Source organism: Microplitis mediator, chromosome 11, assembly GCF_029852145.1.
Source record: "Microplitis mediator isolate UGA2020A chromosome 11, iyMicMedi2.1, whole genome shotgun sequence".
NCBI classification, from domain to species: Eukaryota; Metazoa; Arthropoda; class Insecta; order Hymenoptera; family Braconidae; genus Microplitis; species Microplitis mediator.
In genome coordinates this window covers 13,744,253-13,770,145 of record NC_079979.1, presented here as the reverse complement: position 1 = coordinate 13,770,145, position 25,893 = coordinate 13,744,253, and the positions used below count along the sequence as shown (strand labels likewise).

At 29.8% G+C, this 25,893-nt stretch overlaps 3 protein-coding genes across 6 annotated transcripts; 1 reads left to right on the top strand and 2 right to left on the bottom strand.

The window, feature by feature from the left end:
• Positions 1–5: 5 nt before the first annotated feature.
• Positions 6–10,440, bottom strand: LOC130677757 (uncharacterized). 4 transcript variants are annotated; one of them, XM_057484612.1, is made up of 10 exons: positions 9,717–10,440; positions 6,403–6,652; positions 4,399–6,340; positions 4,130–4,315; positions 3,190–3,353; positions 2,012–2,227; positions 1,627–1,909; positions 1,308–1,545; positions 1,090–1,234; positions 6–283 (listed from the first exon to the last, which is right to left on the bottom strand). In XM_057484612.1, exons 2-10 carry the CDS (start codon positions 6,547–6,549, stop codon positions 20–22), a joined length of 3,585 nt encoding a protein of 1,194 aa, XP_057340595.1. In that variant the 5' UTR covers positions 6,550–6,652; positions 9,717–10,440; the 3' UTR covers positions 6–19. The 4 variants fall into 4 exon arrangements, with proteins under 4 accessions (XP_057340595.1, XP_057340593.1, XP_057340596.1 ...); XM_057484610.1 differs by having other exon boundaries at positions 3,190–3,356; positions 9,717–10,439; XM_057484613.1 differs by having other exon boundaries at positions 3,190–3,338; positions 9,717–10,439.
• Positions 10,441–10,845: 405 nt separating this feature from the next.
• On the top strand, positions 10,846–20,655 carry LOC130677756 (Fanconi anemia group D2 protein homolog). Its single transcript, XM_057484609.1, has 8 exons — positions 10,846–11,362; positions 13,852–14,034; positions 14,095–14,374; positions 14,445–16,771; positions 18,299–18,505; positions 18,571–18,868; positions 18,941–19,367; positions 20,415–20,655. The coding sequence occupies exons 1-8, from the start codon at positions 11,002–11,004 to the stop codon at positions 20,559–20,561; spliced, it is 4,230 nt and encodes a 1,409-aa protein (XP_057340592.1). The 5' UTR covers positions 10,846–11,001; the 3' UTR covers positions 20,562–20,655.
• A 19-nt stretch (positions 20,656–20,674) lies between these two features.
• Positions 20,675–25,691, bottom strand: LOC130677758 (peroxidase). Its single transcript, XM_057484614.1, has 4 exons — positions 25,320–25,691; positions 24,335–25,253; positions 23,150–24,269; positions 20,675–20,847 (listed from the first exon to the last, which is right to left on the bottom strand). The coding sequence occupies exons 1-4, from the start codon at positions 25,445–25,447 to the stop codon at positions 20,675–20,677; spliced, it is 2,340 nt and encodes a 779-aa protein (XP_057340597.1). The 5' UTR covers positions 25,448–25,691.
• Positions 25,692–25,893: the final 202 nt, after the last annotated feature.

Below are 25,893 nucleotides of genomic sequence, written 5' to 3'. Positions count from 1 at the left end.
TAAAAAGCTGCTTTATTTTCTACATTTTACTGTGACCATCATCGGATCTTTGTTCGTCGAGTAGCACAGAAGCTTCGCACATTATTTTTCCAGTTGTGTGAATTAAAAACGCTAGTTGGTACTCATCAGCAACTGTAAGAGGTGTGTGTTTTTTAATTAGAGCGTGAAGGACATTAGCACGCTCAAGATCAAGCCATCGTTGTAAAATTATTTCACGTTCTTTCCAAGCTCCTAAGACTGAATGAGGTGGACCCCATAGTGAGTATTCAAGTACTGCCTTTACCTTTAAAATTAATTTATATATTAATTTTTATTATTTTTTATTTTATTTATTGCACGGAGGAAAATGGAGACAAAAAATGTACGAACTTTTCCCTTCAAAAAACGAACTCGGATTCAAGTCTCAAAGTTCTCAATAAGGTTTTCCAGGATCAATTTAGAATTTGAAGATTGATAACAGTATAGAAAGTTATCCTAGTTTAGTCCTCAAAGTAGTAGTTTTATGACCAATTTTACCACTTAGAGGACTACACTGGAATAACATAATCTGGATTAGAGCCTCAAAATACTCAAAACATACAGGAATAGTTTTATCCACATTTGTACCTCAAAAGTCTCATTCGACGTATTCTCCCCCCTCCCTGTTCTATCTAAAATTTTTCAAAGTTCGAAAAAAATTCTTCACATTTAGACCTCATAGTTCTCATTGAAGATTTTTAGTACTAAAGTAAAGTTACTTTCTGGGCGGCAAATAAAACACCAAAGGAATTGAGGCTTTTGAGGACTAAACGAGAATTTGTTTTTTGACTCGGGTTATTATGCTGTCGACCTAACTTGAAACAGGAAATTAAGTCGTCAAAAAATTATTATTTTAAGCCTTTAAAAATTTTTTATTTTCTACTATAATTTCTAATTTATATAAATAATATTAATCACAATTTATCAATAAGTTTTAAGTGTATAATATTTTTTGTAGAGTAGCATAATAGTATTTTGGAAACTCAACTTCCTGTTCCAAATTTGGTCGACAGCATAATAAAAATTCATACATATCTTAAGCCCATTTTTCTCCGTGTGCAGATAAATTACCTGAGAAAGACTGACAGCTCTCTCACGAATTAACAATTGTTTGATAATAGGAAATTTATTTATCAAATCAAGCATTTTAAGAGCTTCTAAAGCACATTGACAAAGAGAAACATATTCTTCGCCATCATTAGCATCAATATGCAAACTGTAATTACATATAATAAGTTGGATATGGTTTCTAGTTTATAAAAAAATTAATTACGTTGGTAACGGCTTACTTTTGAAGAAGATATAATCGCCATGATAATATCTTTTCCTCTTGGCAAAGCACAACGTTACTCAAACTCTTTGGAAACTCTTCAATACCCCGTGCCTGAAGATTTTTTAATGCATTCACCAATTGTAAAAGTACTAAACAAGTTTGTTGAAATAAGTTTTCGCAATTATTTTGACGTATTGAAGTGACGTAAGATGAAATAGTTGCCACTTGGATGTGCGTTAAAACGGATACGGTTACTGATTTAAAAATAAAAAATTTAATTAAAATTTATTTCAGGTATCGTACAAAATCTGTAATTAGTGTAATCTGTAATGTACCATTTTCGTGTGAAATATCCTCGGTATAATTGTTAAATAAATTGTCCGGAAGTGAATCGATGAATTCAACCAAAGGAGCGATAAAAAATTCTCTGTAAGTCGGCAGAGAAGTGAGACCACCCGATGAAAAACACAAAATAACTTGATTACTATTCCATGTAGCTGAGCAAAAAATTCTACAGCCAATTTTTTGAATTGTATCTACATTTATATTAAACTCATTTAATTGTAGATTAGTTCTCTTGATACATGAAACTGACGATAATTGATTTTCTTGCACTAACTAATCAACCAAAGTACAAATAAAAATAAAAAATAAACAAAACAAAACAAAACAAAATAATAAAAATAATTATTTAAATATATATAATATTTAGTAACATACTTGTTGAAATAATTGAGCAAGAGATTCATGATTTGCGATAACGAGTGCATTATAATTATCCTCAAGATTGCGGTGAAAAATATTACGGCCTCGACGTTGACGAAGACACGATTCAAAATGATTTTTCCATTGTCGCTCATTGTCTTCGTTTATTTTAATATTTAAATCATTGTCAATTGAATGAGAAGAGTTATTGGTATGATTGTCATCAACAGGCTACATTTAAATAAACAATAAATTCAAATAAATTTTTATTAAAATAATAGTTATTTTAATTTTAGTCTAGATCTCCGAGTCTGAATATTGGAAAATAATTCTAGACTAAAATATTTTTTTAATAGGGATGTGCGAATCGGGTTCGAATTTCGGTCCGAATAATTCGAAAATATTCGAATAGTTTTCAAACTAAGCTCTATTTATCTCTGACAAAAATTTGAATTATTGGAAAAACTATTACAATTTTAAGTCGTTTCAAAGAAAACTTTGGAATTATTCGTGAATTTTCGAATAATTTGAGAATTTATGAATAATTCGAAAAATTTACGAATTGGAAGTTTGTGAAATAATTTGAATCTTCTCGTATTGTTCGAATCTTTTCGAATTATTCATAACTTTTCAAATTATTCGTTAATATTAGAATTATCCATGTACTTGAAAATCGAAACGTTTTTCGCGCAACGAAAATGAAAAAGTTTCATGTGATTCGACTGCTTAAAGGCTGATATACTAGCACCTAAGCGAAACATTTCGGAAATTTAGATCCAGTAATTTTTTACTTTTCAATTTTTTTTTTTATTTTACTTTGTTTTATTTTTTCCGCGAAAAACGTTCGAATCTTCAGGTACATAATTATTTATAACTTTTCAAATTACTCGATTCGAATCAAGAAAATTCTAATCAGCTTTCAAAATTTCAATTTTTATTTAATGGAGAGCTTAGTTTTTAAAGTACCAAAAATAATTTTTTCGTAGATTTGAGTCTAAGCTCTATTTATCTCTGACAAAAATTTGAACAATTTGTACAATTTTAAGTCGTTTAAAAGAAAATTTTGGAATTATTCGTGTATTTTTTAATAATTCGAATCAAATCGTTCGATTTGATTCGATATGAATAATTTGCAAGTTCGAACTATTCGCACACCCTTATTTTTTAAATGAAATAAATAATAAAATATGTACCCGAGATGAATCAACGGAATCAATATTAACTGTGTGATAACTCGTATCATCATCATCATCATCGGATTTCTTGACTGACTGAGACAGTACACTTCGTATGCTGGAGGTTCGTTGAGGCTTAGAGGGTGCAATGCCACTCCTTACCTCACCTGCAACATCCTCCGCTGCTGCAGGACAGCATCCAAAAATGCCACAAGGAATCAAGCGCCAGGGTTAGTACACCATGACACACAAGGCATTTTTTGTTTTTTTTTTATTTATATTAATTATATACTATATTATTAATTATTTATTATCAGTCAATTCAACTACGTTGCCGCGTAATTCAAAGGTGTGCCAAAGCTGTTACTTCATGCCTTAATCACTTACCCATTTGCTAGCATTCGTTCATTTAAAAAATATATTTATAATTAATTTTAGTTTGTGAACTTAAAACTATAAGATTAAATAAATAGTGTGTTGTTTAGATAAATTTTATTTTCAAGCATTAATTTTTTTTTTTTTTTATATAAAAATATTGTGATTATAAAACAGTTTTATAATTTATTATTTTTTTTTTAAACAGTGCAGTATTGTACAAAAAAAAAAAAATAAAAAAAATGTGACAATTTTGAAAGCGTGATTTTTATTAAAAATAATTGTAAGATTTTTGGAGAGACTCCTCTTCCCCTGGACAATCAGTATTGGACATTATGACGATATAATTTAATATATAAAATAAAAAAAGTTATAAATGAATGGAGAAAAAGGACTAGAAGAATAGGAAGTAATTTAAGGAAAACTTTAACATAGCTTTTTGATAAACAAAAATAATAACGTTAAAAGCATTTTTTAGCATCACATCCCGATTAACAGCTAATTATTTTTAAATTTAATATATATTCCTATTGTGAAGTAAGTACTAGGCTAGATCAATTGCACTGTATTGGCCTAAACTTACCTAGATTAGCATAAATTGCATCGTTTGTCAAATTACTGTGACTTGCTGAAGCTTTCCAGTTGTCATCAAGTTTTTTGTGATCTTTTAACGGCGGAGAAGAGTTTGCTGATTTTTTCATCAATGAATGCAAGTAATTTTTAGACGGCTGAACATTCTTAGGTGGCGATGGTGGTTTTCCTAGATGAGCTGGTCAATAAAATTCAAATATTATTAAATAATAACTAAATTTAAAAAATATACAGCGAAATAAATCAACTATATAAACATACCAACAGTCTGGGAATAACGGGATTTATCAGCACAGGCGTCAGCACGACCGACGGATTGATTCGGACTATTAATTAGTTTATCATGACGCAATACTTCAACAGCCGCGCCATTGAATTCCAACGGATGAATGATTTCAGGCCTAGACTTACAATTAGCCGTGTGCTGCTCACGTGGACTTGAACTTGGACTTGAAGAAGTAATTTTCATACAGCTCCCACTGTCATCATCAAAATTTTCCGCGAATGTGTGTGAGCAAGTTGTAATATTCATTTCTTTTCTAGAAGCACCGATGCGCAATAATTTTTTAAGCGAAAATCTTGACTTGCCTTTTTTTTTGTCTTGCACAGTATTATCACCAGCCAATGACTCACGGGAGTATGAATTTAAACTGTACTCAGATAATGATATACTCTTACGAGAATTTTCATTATTTACATTTGCAGAATAAGTCTGATTATTCATTAGTTCGTCATCATCAGTACGACTGAACTTTGGACTACATGATGTAGCACGTTCGCGTTTTTCTTTTTCTCTCACAACCGGACTATCATACTTAATATTTGATATTGGATTTCTTGCAAACAATGTGCTGAGAGACTCTTCTTCAGTCATTTGATCCGGTGGTTTTGGTGCTTGTCTTCGTTGACTACCACAGCTATCGTGACTTTTTCTCTTATTTCCAATCACTTTTGTCTTAACAACAATTTCCTTAATAACTAATTTATCATCATCACTAATTTCATTGCTCAAAGTGTTATCGTCTGATGATTCGGTGCTGACAGACTTAGGAGAACTGTCAGATTTAAAAGTAGTTTCGCCATGAAGAAATGAACTGCGTGGTATTGTTGATACATGAGTCAATGAACAAGACGATTCCGACATTTCGTCATCAGCAGCTTTGCCATCCGGTGCTCCAGCATCTTCTCTACTATTTTCCATCATTAATTCTTTATTATTGTCATTAGCATCACTATTATCATTATTAATATTATTATTAACATTACTTTCATCAGAATCATTATTATCATCATCAACATTTTCCTTAGTTTCATCCTTAGCATTCAAGGACTCAATTACAATAGATTCTCCTTCAATAGTACGCTCGCCTAAATCGGGAATGGCAATTTCCTCACTATTTACAGATTCTTTCAACATTTTATTACAATTAATCATCTCACTATGGCTTTTTAATCCTACTTGATCAACTCCTTTATGCTTGGCGAGGTCCGACGATGCTTTTGAGTATTTAATATCAGGTTTATCACAAGCAAGCTTAGCTTCATGCTTCTTAGTCATCGATATAAAATTATTCGACTCAATAAGCGGCATGTCTACGATCTTATCAAGAATTATTTTAGGTTTTTTATCAGTACTTATGGCATTTGTAACGCTTGAATCAATTTTTATATCCGTTAAATTCCTTACAGCGACATCACGATCCAGCCAATCTCGATCAAGTTTTGATGGCCCAATAGTACTTTCAGATTTAAATGGCGTCACAGACACCAACAACGTCCTTTTCTTACCATCATTGTCTTTCTGAATAGTGCCGAGCATTAAATTATTTAAACCTTTGGCATCAGTCGTACTCGTAGTTGTGATCGTAGTCGCTGTTGTAGACAACGATGGAGATGAAGATGAAGATGAAGAAGAAGATGAAGATGATGGTGATGGCGAGTCTACAATATTTGCAGTCGTACGATTGAAATTCGTATTTGCACGAGTGATATTATTCAGCGCACGATCCTCCTCATTCTCTGGCACATGTTCATCAGATTTTGATTTTTCACCGGCTCTGTCATCATAATACTCTACATCAGACTCTTCATCACTATAAATATAATCTCCTCCATAACCGATAACTTCCGTCAATGCTTCTGGAAAATCGACACTTTTTCTAGGCAATTCTGATTGTCTGCCATTACTGTCTCTCAAAATACTCTAAAAATAAATATATTTATCGTGTAAATAAAAATAAATTAATCCAATTAAAATAAAATTACCTTGAAATTTGTTATTTCAGGCGAGGGAACATAAACCTTAGCACGTTCTTTTAATGCCTTATGATGATCTTCACGTGATTTAAAGCAATTTGCACAGAGATCTTCTTTCCAAACATGCTGAACAAAGTATCTACATTCTTTCGACATTTTTCTTTTTCTTATTTATTTATTATCTCTCTCTTTCATTAATCTCCATTTAATCTCGACCCAATTAATTACCGCACATATTCCATTCTCATTTAATTTAAATCTAAAATTAACAAAACCGTAATTATGTTTATTAAATAAAATAAATTGATAAAACAACTGAAAACATAAAAAAACTTTCTCTCATTAGAACTGTCAACTTTGCACATACTCTACGTACTAAGTAGATATATATGTAATGTATGTAATGCTGTACTGTTTTTATAAATAATTTAATTAAATTAAATAGGGCACATTAATTAGTACTGTTTAGATTATATTTATCATTATCAATTACCATTAATCATAAAAACCTACAAGGTCATACGTTAAATTAAGGGCATTCTCAGACAATGCCCCCACTTTTTTTTAATTTTCAAGGACTTTCAACTGTCATAAGTGTATTGAAATTTTATTAACTAATTTAAAAAATTAAGGCATTAATTGAAAAAAGGCCGTAGTTGCAATTTCGCTTAGATATAGATTAAAAAAAAATTACTTACAGTTGATATCAATTGGAAGTTAAATGAAATTTATTTACTTTCCGCAATTTACAAAGTTTTACAATATTCATTCCCGTTATCACAGTGCGAATAACAAAAAAAAAGAACATGAACAGTCATGCAGTTCAATTATTGGGCTCAGTTTTCACTCCATTTTCCATTTCCACTTGAATTGACTTCTTGCATTTAGACTCACGAAAAAAATTCAACGACTTGGAGTAGTCACTAACTAATTTAAAAATTTTATTTCTGAGACCGTTTAGTATAAATGAATTGTTGGAGTATGGAATTTCTAAAAGTCTATTTTCCCTTAAATTTTTATTCGGGGTGTTGAACTTGATATCTGACAAAATTTCTGGAGAATCGATCAAATTATTTACTGCCTTGAAAAAGAAGATAATATGAAATTCACCAAAATCATTTGATATGAATTTTATAATTCAAATTTTCAAATTTTGTACGCTAAAATTTATTTTACAAATTTCGTTCAACCTTATTGATACCAACTGTAATTTTTTTTTTAATCTGTACCTTGGCAAAATTAATTTTAAATTTTTTTTTAATTCATTGATAAAATTTTAATACACTTATGACAGTTTAGTCATTGAAAATTTTTGAAAAGTGGGGGGTGTTTTCTGAGAATGCACTTAACTACTCTAATAATTTTTTAAGTACATTATCCTACTAATTACCGATAAAATTAACTAATCATTGGGCTTCCCAACAATACCTTCTTACTCACCAGGAGAGACTTTTTTTATCGCTTGCTTATTTTACAAAGAAATTCATTTGAACTGTTATCAATTATTTAAATCAAAATTAGAGTTTCTGCTTGTTTTGTTACGTCGGATATTAGACAAGATTATCTTAGAATACCAAAACGTGGATCAACAATATACGCATAGAAAAAAATGAACTATATAAATTAAGAAACGACAAGTAATATAATGATAAAGTGATCAGTAAAAAGTAATTCTGTAATTTATAATTAAAATTTATCATAAATAATTATATGATAAATATTAAAATTTATTGTCTATGCAGGAAAAATTGATATGTAAACTTTAAAAATCGTAATTTAAACATTAAAAATTAATGCTACGTGTTGTAAAATTTATTGCTTGGAATGTTAAAATTCCTTATATTGACACTCAGCTTCTGAGTTATAATTTCCAACGTTTCTTTTTTTCCATGTGAAAATTAGTTTTCAATTCATGGAATGCATGTGTGAAATTCTTAACCGCCAGAACTGACGACACTACAAAGTTTTTAATAATTTAGGGTTCTTGTTTTGATTATTTTTTGAATATTAATAATTTATTTTTCTTTTTAATAAAAACTGTAAAACATACCCATGTATATTTCGTCCCCTTTCTGGGTAAACCTCGTTACTAAATTTTTTTCATAATTAAAATTATGAGTGAAAAACATTCTTTAGTACTGCTACTGCGTAAAAAGCTTCAAATTTTAATAATTATAACAGAATGTTCAAGAGACTTTTGAATCTTAATATTTCCATCAACGCACGTGTAACAGAGTAGATGTTTTGACCGATTTCTGAAAATATTATAATTTTGCAGTTACCAGATGTACCCATAAAGGGGACGATGTTTGTATTTTTTGATGGTCCAGGGCTACAGCTTTAGGATTCAATAAAGATATCTATCTATCAGTCTATAATTTATAACGTAATTGTAATAATTAACAATAAAACAAAATAAGTAGATACTAATCGTTAATAAATATAATTAGCAAAAAATAAACGTTTGATCTTAAAAAAAAAGGCATATCTGCCTCTCTCTTTACCTCTACAGGTCATTGAACGTTTTCCCTACTACTTACTACCTGAATGTTGAAAGGAACTGTATGAAAAGGCTCATAAACGTATTGTATGTTTTACAATATTCAACTATACAATATTGTCGCATTTTTTTTACAACACATATATGTACATGTCCATGTTAATATGCATTTAAATATATAAATAAATAAACAATAAATAATAATTATTCATAATCATAAAAACCGAACAATAAATTTACATTTTATTTATTTGAAAATATTTATATGCATATCAAATGTAATGTTAAGCGCATTCCAGTGTCATATATATTCATGCACATATATATTGTTATTTTCACGTGGTTTAAATTGCAGTATAATAATAAAATAATAAAAGTATATTTAATTACTTTCTATATTTTGTTACGCTCTCACAATTACTTTGGCAGAAAATAATTATTTATAATAATTAAAATTTATAATAAATAATTTATATAACAATAATTAAAAAAAAAAAGATTTATATTAAAATTATAAAACCAGTACTGTCACTATTGTATTAAGTATACATATAATGAGTAATAAATAAAGTTTATTTATCTTAGTATTTATTATTATTAATTTAAAAGCGTATCCGGTAATTAATATAATCGCTATTTACTCTATTAAATTACTAATGTTGAATATTTATAATCCTGCAATAAAAAATATCTTTTGATAAAAAAAAAAACATTTCTAAAATTAATCTCGATAAAAGTTAAATAAATAAATTTATATTTTTTAAAATTATCACAATAAAAGTTAAATACTAAGAAAAAATATAAATATGCTTTTAACTCTTACCTATTTAATTTATTTGTATTCACAATAAAACATATTATTCAATATATGTATATGTATAATTATAATAATACAAAGAGACTATTATAAATAATCAATTATTATTATTATTAATTAAAATATAAATTGAATGACTTGACTTATTAATGACACAAGTTCATTGAAGTATATTATTATTATTAATAATAAACGTATACTTCAATGTAAATACACAACACTGATATATAACTGACCGGATAAATATTTAATGAATGCAGTACTCCGACTGAGTCTACTGAGGAGGATCAACTGCTCGACAGTAAAGAAATAAACTGTTGGACTGGTGGTGGAGTAGAGTGTAGAGTATGGAACTGGATACTGGGTACTGAGTCACACCAAGTCAGTGAATCGTTCACCGTAACACTTTTTAAGAATCCTTGAGAGTTCTAGGTATGGTGCGGCTACGGCCTACGGCATTTCTTATGGTCCTGTCTGCCAGCTCTTAGCTCTCAACTCTCAATTCTCATATTATTATATACATTCTTATGATATCGCTCCAACCTCTACTCCGAAGCCCCACGCAGTCAACATATTTGCCCTTTGCTTAACTTCCGATCTTTTATTTCTTCCACCTTCCACTCCACATTCACTGTAATAATAACTGGGTACTATGCGAAATAAAATAAAAACTCTAGCTCTCTCGAGCACTTGGTACTTAACTCAATATCTCCATCTTCATAAAGTCTCAGTCTTTACTCTCAATACTCAATACAATATTACATTACATTAGTTAAGTTCTTTTGGACTCTTTGTTCGTGTACTCGAGACTTAAGACTCTACTCGGGACTCGGGCACGGCCTTTCTCATTTTCCTCTCTCTTATTCCCTCCCACCTTTAACTCTGTCTTTATTACTCTCTATACGTTATTTACGGTATATACTGAACGTACTCTCTTATTTTTTTTATTTTTTATTCTCTCACTCTTTCAAATAACTTGAAAGTCGCGCTACGGCATGTCAGAGCGAGTGCCCCGTTATACTCAAGGTCACCCAATTTGAATTAGTACATTTTCCCGCCGTGAGCTGCGCTCTTTTTTAAATACTGATATGGCGGTTTGCGGGAACCGGCATTAAAATAACAGTTGAATTGAGGAATGTAAACAAGTTTGTTGAGGTTAAATATCAATTTTATCAACTACGCATCGCAATTACACTATATTTTATAATTTAAATTTACAAGCTATTTAAATGAATGCAATTTTATTTAAATTTTAATTTAGTTAAGAAAAAATTTTATTTTATCATAAAAAATGGATCGCAGAAAAATTAAACCGCGGGGATTGCACAGAAAAATAAGTATTCCAGAAACTCAGTCTTCCACAGCCTCAGGAGATGACGTTGATGCATTTTCTGGTGGTTATCAATCACAAAAATCACAGCGCACTTCAAATACTGAATTATTAAGAGCATCGCAACGTGCTTCCAATACTGAATTGCTGAGAAAACAATCAAATTTAGCTGTCCCATCAACTTCAGGTGCTGCTGACAAAAGCCATGAACCTGAACCTGATGAACTTGATACTATTGAAGAGTCTCCTGACAGCTCGGCTAAAGAAAATGAAGTACCGGATATGTTTGCTTCTCCACGAGCAAAAAGACCCAGAGTTTTTGGTATTTATAATTATTTTAATAATTAACGAGCAACCTGTAGTTACTACGTGACTGTACGAGTATTGCTACACAATTTATTGAATATGATTTGAATTAAAATTTTTATTGAAATCTTTACTCTAGAATCTTGTTTATTTTTGTTATCATTAAAATTTAATGAGAACAATCTCATGGTTCTATACTAAAATAACTTTGGAAATTAAACTTTAGAAAGCTTTTAAAGTTTGAACTTTTATAAATTACAGCTTTTAAAATAATATAATTAACAATAAAAACAACAGCCACAAATATAATTTATGAATTGATTAATAAACTTAATTTATGATATAATCATAAAATTATTTTAACAACTTAATGATAGAGAATAACTAATATTAATCAATCTTTACTATCAATAAATGTTAACAATTTTAAATAACACTATAAATTTTAATTAACTTTTTAGGTAGATTTTTTTAGAAATCGGACTATTGCAATGGGTCTCATGATCTAATTATCAAAGAATTTTGCCACCATATATCTTATTTTACCTAGTAGAGTCAAAAAATACCATCCACTCAAAAGTTTATATATATATATATATATATATATATATATGATATAACGCGCCTTGTCATCACGATAGCGCCCGCAATTCTTAACAGATCTTAATGAAATTTTATACACTTATTTATTGGACGATTACCTTGATTAAGTTCGAAGATGACGCCAATCAGTCGATTAGTTTGGAAGTTGTGGGTGTTTGAAATTTTTTTTTATTTTCATAAAAATGAATTTTCTGGCTTTATCCTTAAATAACTTTTGAACCGAAAATGATAACTCAATCCTGTAAAAAAAATCTCAAAATTTGGACGATTAGCTTTAATTTTCACTGTAATACTTGATTTTTTTAAACATCTTTTTTAACAATTGAATGATATCGAAAATTTCACAAAAAATAAAAAAAGCTTATTTTTGCAGCTTAGTCTTCTAATAACTTCTAAATGATAAGGCACAACTCATTTCCTTGAAATTCATGTTTAAGCTTACAAAAGAAATATTAATTACACTATTGTAGCTTTATTGTATTTACGTAAGAAATCTACCTCTCCATTCCGGGTAAGGCCGGATGGCTCTTTTTTTTAACTTCAAATTGTATTGTAATTCAGTAATTATTCAATAATAATATAAGTAATGAACTTTTTTTTTTATCTAAACAATATTACCTAAAGTAATTGAGTACTAGCAACCAGCAGTCACTACGTGATTTCTTATTGATAAGTATCGAGATAAATCAAACTATTTAAGCCATTCGAAAATAATATAAATTAAACAATAAAAAAAAGACAATCGTATTAAATTTTTTTTTTTTTTTTTATATAAAGAAAAGAAATACGATCGTCTTTTTTTATCGTTTAATTTAAATTATTTTTGAATGGCTTAAATCATTTAATTTATCTCGATACTTATCAATAAGAAAGACTTGAAATCATGAAAAGGCACAAATTCAAGTCAAGACCTTTCTAATGATACCAATTTCAATAACATTAACCAATTCTGTCATATAGATATGCCGGGAATAAAATTTTCCTTATTCTGTTAATAATATAAATAGAAGATAGAAGATAACAATCGAATAAAATTATATTATTATTATAATGAAAAGTTCATTGCTACAAGACGCAAATATTCATGATAACAACAACAATTCAATTAAAAAAAATAAATAAATAAATAAAAATATGCATATGTAGAAAATTTAAAAAACTATAGGTGCAATTTTTTGAAATATTTTTCTTTTCAAATGTATCGTTTTAAAAAAATTCGAAAATTAGTAGACGTCAGCTAACTTCAGTGTCATAATTATTCAATTTTTTCGAATCTTGGAGCAACAATACATAGATAGTAAAATAATAAAAATACACTTTTAAACATTTTAGAAGTTAGATTTTATAAAAGTTAAAATTTTAAAAGTTCAAATCGTAAAAGTTCAATTTCAAAAATTATTTTGGTCGGGCACCCAATCTCATCATTGACTTGCAAACTGATTGATTTCAATGTTTGTATAATCATGGGATTTAAAAAAAAAATCAACGCATAGTCAAATTTTTTGTTATTAGTCATCTAATATATTTTTTTTTTCACTGATATAAAATTAAATCTGTTTAATTTTTATAATCATAGAAGCCATGGCATAGACTAAATTTTTTTTGTTCTTTCAATTATATATATATAATAGTTTCATATATTCAGTCGTATTTAGTGACAGAATAATTAAAATATTAATTTAAAGAAAATAAATACGACCGTCTTTTTTTCCCGCGTAACTTAGCAATAAAAAATAGTTTAAACTATGAAAAGGCATAAATTCAAATCAAGACCTTTTTAATGATACCGATTTCAATAACATTAATTAATTCTATCATACAGATGTGGCGGGAACAAAATTTTCCTTATTCTCTTAATAATATAGATAATAAAAAAAATTTAACTTCTTACCTTTGCTACAGAATCTCCGAGTCCAGTTAAAAAAATTCCTGAAAAAGAAGCAAGAGATCCCAGGATCAACAGCCGCAGATCTTTGGAATCTGTCCAACGAAAACGTGCCCCGGAGCCGACGACAAATACTTTGAATGAATTTTTTAATCATATAGGAATTGCCCTGAGTGAAAATGATACTCATTATATTTTAGGTACTCAATTTATAATAATTTAATATTTTTGTGGTATTAATAATTAAAATAATCTTTTAGAAAATGATCCACTGATTACTTCTAAAAAAATCCAACAACTTTTACTCTCTGGTGACTTCTCCAAAGACACAATTTTAAAAGAGTTTGATGATTATTTATCTGAAGATCTTGGACAATTGAATAGATGTTTGAATCTAACGACAATAAATACTTCTGATGGACGTCAGACAGATTCATTTAAAAGTGTTTCTATTATTAAAATTTTTTTACAAGTTCCATCTATACAGAGTAGTATATTAAATAGTCTGTTGACTAAATTAAACGAGACTATTGTTGCAGCGTAAGTAAATAAATAAACAAATGAATAAATAAATGTCTTATAATGTTATTAAAATAAATTTATTGCTTAGTGATTCACCGGACAGTGTCCCCTGGGCTTTTCAGTTACTTCAGCAGCTACGGTTCCTTGAAATAGTCAACGATCCCGAGGCATTGACATTGAAGCTTGAAGAAATATTGGAAACAAGTCCGATATGGTTTCAACGAGAGTTGATAACATTTATACCGGATATTGTGACAGATACTCAGCATCAAACTATTGCAGAAATTCTGTTCAAGTTAATGGAAGCACAGCGCGAATTGACAAATGTTATTCTTGATTGCATAAGTAATTTATCGTTGGGTAAAAAATTTTTGGAAGAATTACGAGAAACGATGTTGACTTTATTAAGTAGAGATTGTCATATAGATCAAATATCAGCGATAATAAAATTTACTTTAGATGATTGTCCAACAGTTGAAGTTTGCCAAACAGTATTACGTCATATACGAGTACTTGAGTTGCAACCACTTGCTGGTGAAAATACTGAAGAGTATTATTCAAATCAAACAATTATTGTCAGTGCACTTAGGATGATAATTGTGTTAAGTAAAGAAATGGCAAATGCGTCAATAAATGTTGTGGGCTCAATTAGTCCGGATAAAACAGCAAAGCCATTTGATTTAATTATACTGTTGTTACTTTACGAAGGAACGGGTAAAAAAAAAAAAGCTGAGAGTATACTTAAGCAACACATCAAGACAGCATTTTATCGTTCGAGTTTGCTTAATGAATTTTACTCTGGCTATCAAGAAGTCGTTAAAGATCTTCAGTCAGCGGCATTAAATATGGCGAGTAATCTATTGAAATCTGAAGACGGTGTTCTGATTGATTTTACCACCGAGTGGTTTCGTCATCAGTTTTTAATTCACGGCGAGTTAATTCATAAGCAACGGGAAATTGTTGAAAAATTGATCGTACTGATGGGCAATAATGATCATACTGCTAAAAATGCTCTAGCAATTTTGTGTAAAATGACGACTAATAGGGATGAACGCCGGTATCTTCAAGCTCATTGTCATTACTTAAGAATTTTGTTGGAAAAAATGGAGAAACTTGATCTTCAAGAAGTTACGATGCTAAATGATTTATTACACGCACTCTGTGCTAGTTCTAATGCTGTAACTGATACCCTGCGCGATGATCTATTTATTTTACTACAAAAACACTTGTCGTGTCATGACAGTATAGTTAAATCTAAAGGAGTTGCTGGCGGTGTTATGGCTATAAAACATCTGGCAACTAGCGAAGAAGATCAAAATATGGCTGTTGATATTTTTAAAAAAATTTTAAATGGTGTCAAGGAGTGTCCAAAATCTCGGGGATTTTTTTATGATACTCTTGGCAGTATTATTGCACAGACTGATAACATTAAGCAAGAATTTTTAACTCAAATTATCACATTAATTGACAATGAATTCTTTGACGTTTATGTGACAGACAGCTACAATGGGCCATTGACACCCAGCTTTAGATTGAATGCTTCAAATGATTTGCAGCGAGTTGTCATTCAATTTGGCCAAGGAAAGTACGAAGGAATTGTTCCGGCTCTGCTGCGTCTCATGAAAATTTGCTATACACGTACTGAGAGTGAACGTTTGAATATCAGCGAGTTCTTAAGCTGCGCAGTATTGATGCCACCGGATCTAGATCTACCGGACTCACAGACAATAGATCTAATGTTCCATTGTATTAATTGGTTCAGAGAACTTATTAATGCATGTGTAACACAGCGAAATCCTCTTTTACAACGTCAAGTGTCTAAAAGGCTTGCGAATGTTATGCATCTCCAAGGTGAACTGGCAACTTTGCTGTCATTGGCTGACACACGTTACCAAGCACCTCCCTGTTACTTTCATTCATTTCCTCTGCCGTCATTTAATAAAGTCGAAAAGAAAACCGGAAAGAAGGGTAAAAAAGGAGGTGAAGACAAAGATAAAAGTGTCGCTGAGAAATCTTTACCTGAATGGGAATCCTGGGAAATGGGTTCACTGCTTAGCACTAAAAATCCAATGTATTTTAGACGATTAGATGCTGAAATTCTTTATTTACTTGATGTAACTATACCTGTCCAAATGTCACAGGCAAACGTTGATAATGTTTCTACTGGGCAGGTTTGCTTTATCATCAAAGAGCTGCTGGCGACTTTTGATGAAGATAATGTGACTGAAAAGTTTATGACTGATTTAATTAGTCAGTTGCCAAAGATTTGTATTAAATTAAAAGATTTCGTTGATAAGTTGAGAATTCAAGAAAGTAGTCAGCATAAGTATGCATTTAGACTTATTCTTATTCTTCTGACTACTATTTTTAATTGGAAGGGATTTAATAATCCTGCTCATTATGATTTGTTACGAGGTAAATATTTTATTATTTCAATTTTAATCTGAATTATTAAAAGAATAAAAAAAATTTTTTCAAATCATATCTATATGATAAAATTAGATAACATGATTAAATTTTGAATCGTTGGAAAGGTCTTGATTTGAATTTGTTACTTTTTATGATTTTGAATATTTTTATATGATAATTAATTCGATTTTTTTTAAAAGCTCTACAAATTTTTTAATTTCGCGTTAAAAGTTATTTATTTGTTGGGTGTCATGATGTCGTCCTAGAAACTTTTTTCGTACTTGTAAGAAATAAGTGAATTTGAAATGAACTGATTCATACCACAATACCTTGATTTAACATTAGTCAATTTTTATGAACATAAAATACAACTATGTTGTTGTTTTATATTGAAGGCTTTTAACTTTGGTATTAATTTTGAATATGATAGTTTCAAAACATTACAAAGGTTCCAGAAAGGTTCATCACTATGAACTTTCGAATTTAAGACAATTCTGAATTTTGAGTTGATCATTTTTGAAACTTTGAAAACATTTATGAGTGAAAATAATTTTTAACTGAGTACTTTTTAACTTGCAAATTATACTGGTTTGAAGTACATTAAAAAAAAAAAAAAAAAAGATTTTAAAACTAACTTTGAACGATTTTTGTCTTTCTATTAGGGGTATGCGAATCGGGTTTGAATCGAATCGAATAATTTGTAGCTTTTAGAATTAACCTAAAGGTTTTGAATTATGTGTAACTTTTCAAATTGCTCGATTCAAATCGAGAAAATTCTGATCAGCTATCAAATATTCAATTTTTATCTGATGGAGAGCTAAGTTTTTAAAGTAATTAAAAATAATTTTTTCGTAGATTCATGCCTGAGCTTTATTTACTTCTGACGAAAATTTTAAATATTATAAAAACTACTACAATTTTAAGTCGTTCAAAAAAAAATTCTGGAATTATTCGTAAATTTTTGAATAAATCGAGAATTTCGCGAATTCGGAAAGTTTCGACTTATCCGAAAATTTAATAATAATTTGAAAACTTACGAATTATTCGAAAATTAGTTTGAACTATTTGCACACCCCCACTTTTTATAAGAACTTTGAATTTAAAATTTTCCTACTTTAAAATTTATTTAAAGTTCCAAAAACGATCATCTCAAAGTTCACAAATGTCTCAAATTTGAAAGTTCATTGTTACTAACTTTCTTGGAACTATCTTTTTTTACATGGATTACTGAAATATTGCCAAATAAATTTAATTCATATTCATTTAAATTTTAAGTTTAATTTAAATGTAAGTACAAACTAAAATCTGGTTAAAATAAATAAAGAAAATACATGTAACAGAGTAAAATATAGTGAAATTGATTAAAACTATACGTTGAATAGAAATATTTTCCATGACTACATTAAATATCTCAGAGTAAATTGTTCAATGAACAATTAATTTTATTTAATGCATGCAGTTACAAAGGGATTGTATGTCGCTAGTAAATTTTATTAATATATAATATCTTATATTAATGTATTTGATTCATAGAGGGGCTGAGAATTCTTGCTGGGCAGGTCGACGAATCAAATTTAAGCCTCCGTTCATCCAAAGAACTAGTCGCTGAAGCTTACAAATATTTTGAATCATTAGCTGATGTTGCTACACAAATATCAATAGCTTCTGCGCTTGTTGATACTTGTAAAACTTTGATGAAACATTCAGGAACGTTTACTCGAGAAAATAAAGATAAACAAGGTATAGCTTAATTATATAATTTTATGTTTTATATTTGTGTATAAAAATTAAAAAATTAATTACAGCAAAAATGGGGTATGGATTTTTATGTTTGGAATGGCCGAATGATCGTCATACTGGTCCATTATACAAATCATCCGTAGTGAGTTTGTTAAAAAATTGGATGGAATACGAACCAAATCCTTTAGAAACGGCATCATCAGTTTTAGAATGGCTGCCGGAAGAAGTTAAAAATCTAGAGAAACCGCAAGACAAATTATCACGATTGCCACCAATTATGCGATCTAATCTTCATAATTTATATTTAAAAATCTACGATGGACTTATAAGAGGAACAAAAATTGCACTTGACTCTGCCAAAACGTCAGTATAAAATTGAATATGTTATTGGCTTTGGTAATAATTGTTTTTTTTTTTTTTTTTTTTTTATCACAGAGATGTTCAAAAACTGAGAGTCTGGAAAGAAGTAGCTCTCAATCTATCGCGATTAGTTGCCATCAGTAAGACAGTTTCTACCAAAAATATGCTAATGGTTTATTTAAGATGTACACCATCACTTCTTAAAATGTTTATGGAGATAGCAATACCTACTTTTGAAAAATGTTTACGTCATCAAACTGATGAAATCACAGCAATAATAAAAATGGTTCAGGGAGGTACTAGACACTTAAATGTCACCTGCTGTCATAGTACTGAACAAAAAGATATTGCTTTATCAAAACTTGTACCCAATGCCAAAACTGTTTTGGAAAAATTAGTATACTGTGTTAAAGGTATGCTAGTACTTAATAATAGTAGTACAGCTTTCTGGATGGGTAATCTGCTAAATAAAAATTTAGATGGACAAGAAATATTGTCTCAGGTAATTTTTCCAAGTCAAATTATAACGGCCGCCCAATTTTAAAACAGTCAAATTTTATTCTTATTTTGGGTTTAATTCGTCCTGTACAAATAACGAACTTGATAAATTTAAAAAAAAAATTATCCTCATTAAGCTTAAGAATTAAAGACGTAAACTGTTGAAAATTATTTAGATTTTCAAGAATAATTGTCATAGAAAGCATAATCTTTATTGAAAATACAATTTAATTATTTAAAAATATATTCAAAAAATTTAAAAAAGACAGCACCAACTTTTTTTTTAATAACTTTGAATAGTTTTCGATAATTGTGAGCTTATTAAAATCTGGCTTTAAAATTTCTCGTATTAAAAAACTAATTATTCACAAAAAAAAAAAATGAAATTTCAAATAGAATTATGGATTTTCGAGTAACTATCAGTTTTAAAATAAATATTATTCAAAATTAAGTGACTTATAGACAGTAAAAAAATGTTACTGAAGTTAGCCAAGCTCTACTAATTTTTGAATTTTTTTTAAAAATGATAAATTATAAAAAAAAAAGTATTTTAAAGAATTGCACCCATAGTTTCATTAATTTTTTACTTGTACATATTTTTAGTTTTCTTTTTTTTTTTTTTGCAATTGATTTGTTGACAAAAAAATCCGAAAATTTTTAATTCTCCGTCAACTTCAGAATCATTGAAAAAAAAAAAAAACAATTATTTAAGTAGAATTAAATAAAATACATCATGATTTTAATTTTTATGACATTTGTCACTTGGAAATTTAAAAATACATAAAATGAAATTTTTTTCGTCATTCAGATTTATACTCGAGATAAATAAAATTTAGATACCAATAAACAAAATTGTCTTTGAAAACTCGAGTGTCATAATTTGAATTAAACCGAAATTTACAATTCGCGAATTTTTCAAAAAGTTTAATATTAGAAAATTTAATCTAATGGATCAAAGTTAAAAAATTTAGCTCTGCATGGGTTTTAAAACTGGGCAGCCTATAATTCTAAAATAAAACATAATTTATAAAATAGTTTATTACGTTTTTAGGCATCAGTTTCAACTGATGATAGACAATCGTCAGTAAATGATTCCACGTCAAACGGTAATGTTAGTGATGATGATGTTTTGTCAGATATCCTGGATAATGATTTAGACGAAGAAGAAGATAACGATAATTCAAATATCGATGAATAGTATTAAAAAAAAATCAAATTATTACTCAGTTATTAATCATAAAATTTTACATACAAATAATTAAAAAAATTCTAATATATATTTTTTACTTTAAGTTTTAAAAAATTAATTAATTATATAGTTTCTTTCCATGCGGTTAAATCAACACTCTCTATATCATCGCATATCGTTATGGGATTTTCAGCGCTGACTGATCTCATAACCAGAGGTTGGATTTCATTGATATCATTCGAACAATCACAAATTAATTTCGCTAGCGATGATTTCCTCAGCTGTACCAGTTGCTCTGTAACAATCAAAATAATTATAAAATATCCTGCTAAGTTAAGAAAATGGTTTTTATATAGAAGTGGGGCTGCACACATTTTTCAATGTTTCAAATGCTCACACTTTAAATATCCATAAATATTAGGGTGTTTCAAAATAAACATTTTTTTTTTTTTTTTTTTCCAAGTCTTATGGTCTTAAAAGTTAGTGTTAGGTATTAGAAAAATCCTCCTAAAAGAGCAGCTCGAAAGCTCAATCCTGCTAAGAGCTCAACGAATATTAATTTTCTCATTTGAATTACATGTAAAAAAAATTTTTTTTGTTTTTTATATTTAAAAGTATTTGAAAAATTTTTTTTCGAAAATCGAAGTACATGGTCTTGTAGGAAATTAAATTCTCTACAAAAAAAGCCCCTGAGTGTTTTCTTCGTACAACTAACAGAAAAAAAGTTATGTAGCTTGAAATGATAGTGAATAAAAAAGCTTGACGTAAAGATAATTTCCGGAAAAATATTTCCGGAAAAATATTTTTTTTAGGAATTAAAATCGTTTTTCTTTCTGTATTTTTTGAATTAAAAAGAAAGTGCTGTTTTGAAAGTAAGGAAAATTTTTCCCATGTGTTCAAAAAAAAATTGACAGTTAACATTAGCTCAGATGAAAAAACCTAAATTTCTATCGAAAAACTATTTAATATAATGAAAACATAAAGTTATACTATTTAATATATAGTTTAAAGCTTCATAACTTTTTTTCTGTAAGTTCTCTGGAGAAAAACACTAAAGAGCTTTTTTGTAGAGAATATAATTTCTTACAAAACTAGGTACTTCGATTTTCGAAAAAAAAAAAATTTTTATTACTTAAAAATTGATAATAATATGACATCTTACAAATTTTCTAAAATAAATTTTCAAATATATAAGATAAGAGACCTAGTACCCGATCAGGAAACTAGCACTCGAACATTCCATGTATTTGTATAGATATATTTACTAAATTCTACTAAATATAGATGTACAAATACGTCAGTGATCAGGTACAAGTTCCCTGATCGGGTACTAGGCTTCGTACCTTAATTAAAACTTTAACTTCCCGCTTTGAAAATTTTCAAAAAAAGAGAAGTTCATGGTTTCGATCCGGTTTGCGAAAATCGAGTTTTCATCAGATCTCGACGTTTTGAGGTCCTAGGAAGCTCTTCTGGCTATTTCCGGATGAACTTCCACGGTTACATGACTAAATATCATATTTATAATATCACACGACAAAATATCACAGTCATAATATCACCAGCCTGTACATTGAGATAGCATTACGTCAAAATATCACATGATATTATGTCGTGTGATATTATGGCTGTGATATTCAGTCGTGACACCACTTCCACCCGTGTGTGTGTTTATGTGTGTATTTAAACTTTTTTAATCCAACGATATCTTTGGAATGAATCAACCGATTTAAACGTTTTTGGCGGGAATCGAAAAGGCTCATCAAGACTTAGATATGTATGTGTTTTTTTTTTGGTTGAACAACAAAATGATCATTTTTGGACTTTAAAGAGTTCAAAAATTTGCAAATAATAACTTTTTGAGCTCGAAAACAGCGGGAAATTTTGGAGTTGGCCCACGAGGTCAACCGTTTCTCAGGTTTTTTTTTTTATATAATACCGTAAGATGGGCGGTGGGGTTTTATAGATCGATCTAAGAGCTGCAATAATTTTGGAGCTCTTGTAATACTTGAAAATTGGCATATTTCTATTATTTCATCACTTTTACGGTGTACCATAGCTCACCTAGCATTGAGTTGCAAGTAGTTTGGACGGTATCCGCCTCCTTTTATACTAGTATAGTGCTGAGCGAAGCCCGTCACACGGTTTTAGCTCGGTTCGTATTAGTATAAGGTGTAGTCTAAGGCAAGAGTACGTTAGCATAGTCTTGCTGATGAGTCCGTTAACGTACTCAGGATGAAACTACTACCTATTATTGCACATAGATATATAACTCAAGTTTTGGTGGTTGACTTAAAAGTCAATGCATTAAAAAATGAAGAAATCATGTCAAATAATGCAGTGTAGCACGGAACTTTAAAATTTCAAAAATATTCTTGAAATTATGCATATTTTTATACCTTTCTTATAAACTTATAGATAATTAAAGCTTATATACCACCTAATTATGCAAAAATATCATCAATCCACCGACGAATACTTGCTGTTAAAATTGCTTTCAAAGGAATTTGTCTAAAATTTGATTTTTGGTTATCAGAAAGGTAAGCAGCCGCACTTCTATATAATTACCAAGAAAATATTTATTTAAAGGAATAATTTACCTGGCGTAAATGGATAAGGTGATTGAGAAGACTCATACCAATAACGATCACCTGACTGCAGTCGTTGGAACTGCTGACTAATGAGACACGTGAAAGTAGGGCCAATTAACCCATCGGATATTTTTATCTCCGCAAGTGCACCAGTATATAAATCAATGTCATCAACGTCTTCGTAAAGCAACGGTAATTGTTTGAAGCTATCGGGATCAACGATTCCGCGTAGTTGAAGAAAATTCCGAGGGCGAACAAGGCCGCAGAACTCTCTCCAAGCTGTGTAACCAGGCAGGCCATGATCTCTGCCTCGCTGGATGTTGAGCGAGACCAGATCCAGCCCGCAAGGTACAAATGGTAGATGATGTGTTGAGTTGTAGGAATTTGTTTGGCTTGAAAGAGGATCTTCAAAAAGATGTCTCGTTAATTGGGACGTAACGTGGGTTGAAGTTTTTTGAATAAAATTTGTCGTGGCTGAGAGAATAGAGCTTTCGACCCCAGTCTTTGCATACAAACTGTATGGATTGAATAGAATTTTGTGCAATTGAATATAATCCTCAGTTCCTTTTTCAGCGTCGGTAATTTTCATGAGCCCAGGAAGTAGAGTATGAGCGAAACGAAATGCCGAAGCTGCAAAGTTATTAGCGATTGTTGGATCAAAATTTTTCGAAGCCTCACGATAAATATTTGACTCCAGAGGTAACAATTTACGTTTTCTTGCTTCACTGTCCCCGATAATAACTGGAACGAATTCTTTGTACGCAATATGTTGCATTTGAGCGCCAATAATTCTTCTACTTTCTTGGTAGAGTCTCTCATCATCCCAATGTGGATTTAATTGCTGCAATTGGGTGGCTAAAAAATTATGCTGACGTGCCCACAGTAAATGCATAGTAGTCAGATGCAAATTTTCATTAGCTCGTGCGTCCCCAGATGCGAAACAATACCGCCCACGTTTATTTTCAGCTTCTCTGTTACAGCCGTCATTTAAATCAGTACTTTGTGGTAACAAAGTTCTACCATCAGGTGCTTTGTACATTCGTAATTGTCCAGATTTAAATTCACGCAGTGAGTCTGCTAAATTTTTATTCGACCCATATATTGTTGAAGCATCGATAAATGATGAGACCTACAATTAATTTTAATTTAATAAATTAATCTAAATAATTTTAGAGTATAAATAAATAAAATTACCTGATTGAGTTGTTGACGAGGACCTAATTTGCACTGCATTGCTGGTGCAGATCGTACAAATTCCATACATTTTGAACCGGCAACATCATAAACCGGATCACCAGGACCAACAAACACAGGAAAACATTCTGGATGCCCAATATTATCAGGTGAGCAGCAGGAAAATGAACTTCCATTGGTACCTTGACTTATTGCCGTAGCTGTGATATCATGATCCAAAAATTGCCCAAAAACTGCCAGCATGACAGTGAATGAGGGATTTGAACTTGAAGCTGGAGTATGCGCACGCAAACTTATTTCTCTGGCAGAAGGTAAAGGTTTTCCAGACTTAGCAACTCGCGGTGCTTCAATTCCATCCGCGTAATCCGGAGGCAGACTTCTTGAATAAGGAGTAAAAGCTGCTCCACGATTAATCGGATCATTGCAAGTACCATCCAACGTTCTGTATCTACTTGGTACATTACAGCTCGACAAAAAATATTCTTTACAACTGTTACCATTGGGTGCCCAATCACCGTCAAAAAAAATATCTATCGTCGTAATATCAACGTCTTTTCTTATAGACTTGAAGTATCTTGTAGCTCCTAATTCACCAACTCCAGCTACTGCTAATTTTCCAGCATACAGACTTGTTTTCACAGCATTGTGATGTCGTGCGTTAGGCGACACTTCATCTTGAGGATGGAATGTTGCTTTTGAATTAATTAAATTACGCTCATGTATTGCACGTTGCCCTGCTTCAATTACGTCCGATAATTCGTCGTCACTGAGATCTTGGCTGTTTGTTAATTTAATTAATTGCGGAGTCATCGAAAGCTTCAGTGAAAATGTTGAATTTTTTTCTTCTATTTCTTCATTTAAATGGATGTCACTCAACGAGTAACTCACCATTGCCACCAAGACCATTATCAATATTAATCTACAATTATTTGATAAAAAAAATAAATAATTGATGATGATTAATTAGTTTAACTTAATTACTTACAGCATAGTTGCACATAAACAGTATTGGAACTGACGAAGTCTAACAGTTTGATTTCTAATCACTCTTCTACATTTGTAAAAAGTTGATTCAGTTGGTTGAGTTAAAAATGTGGTTTCACTTGGTGACATTATTATTATTATTATTATTATTATTATTATTATTAATTATTAATTACTTTAATTAAAAATAAGCTGATGCTCTCACGTCGATTTCTACTGAGTAACTGAAGTACAAGACTAGGGTCGCAAATCCAGTCCAGTCCCTTTCTTTTTTATTTTTTTTTTTATCCTCAACTTTTTTTTATTGGTATTAAATATTTACATATTTATTTATTTTTGTTAATAGACCAACATGAGAATAAATAAAGTAAATAATTATAACTAATAAATATATTTAATATTTATTATATTAATAATAAATAAATATTAATATGAAATTATGAAACATTTGCGGTTTTTACGGGAGAACGGGCATTAAGAAATAAGATATGATCTTATTACAATTAAGTACGTACTCTATGTACTTATTATTATTTTACATATTGATATTTTTTAAAAATATTATCGATAACTTG

What these genes read in the sequence shown, in the direction of transcription:
- LOC130677757 (XM_057484610.1), bottom strand. Translation starts at nt 6,549, where the DNA reads ATGTCGAAAGAATGTAGATACTTTGTTCAGCATGTTTGGAAAGAAGAT. An exon ending in CCGTTATTCCCAGACTGTTG is followed by an intron (nt 4,316 to 4,398) that starts GTATGTTTATAT and finishes TTTATTGACCAG; the next exon opens with CTCATCTAGGAAAACCACCA. An exon ending in TGCAATTTATGCTAATCTAG is followed by an intron (nt 3,357 to 4,129) that starts GTAAGTTTAGGC and finishes GCTGTCCTGCAG; the next exon opens with CAGCGGAGGATGTTGCAGGT.
- LOC130677756 (XM_057484609.1), top strand. Translation starts at nt 11,002, where the DNA reads ATGGATCGCAGAAAAATTAAACCGCGGGGATTGCACAGAAAAATAAGT. An exon ending in TGATACTCATTATATTTTAG is followed by an intron (nt 14,035 to 14,094) that starts GTACTCAATTTA and finishes ATAATCTTTTAG; the next exon opens with AAAATGATCCACTGATTACT. An exon ending in AACGAGACTATTGTTGCAGC is followed by an intron (nt 14,375 to 14,444) that starts GTAAGTAAATAA and finishes TTTATTGCTTAG; the next exon opens with TGATTCACCGGACAGTGTCC.
- LOC130677758 (XM_057484614.1), bottom strand. Translation starts at nt 25,447, where the DNA reads ATGTCACCAAGTGAAACCACATTTTTAACTCAACCAACTGAATCAACT. An exon ending in CTCGTCAACAACTCAATCAG is followed by an intron (nt 24,270 to 24,334) that starts GTAATTTTATTT and finishes AATTAATTGTAG; the next exon opens with GTCTCATCATTTATCGATGC. An exon ending in ACCTTATCCATTTACGCCAG is followed by an intron (nt 20,848 to 23,149) that starts GTAAATTATTCC and finishes TGATTGTTACAG; the next exon opens with AGCAACTGGTACAGCTGAGG.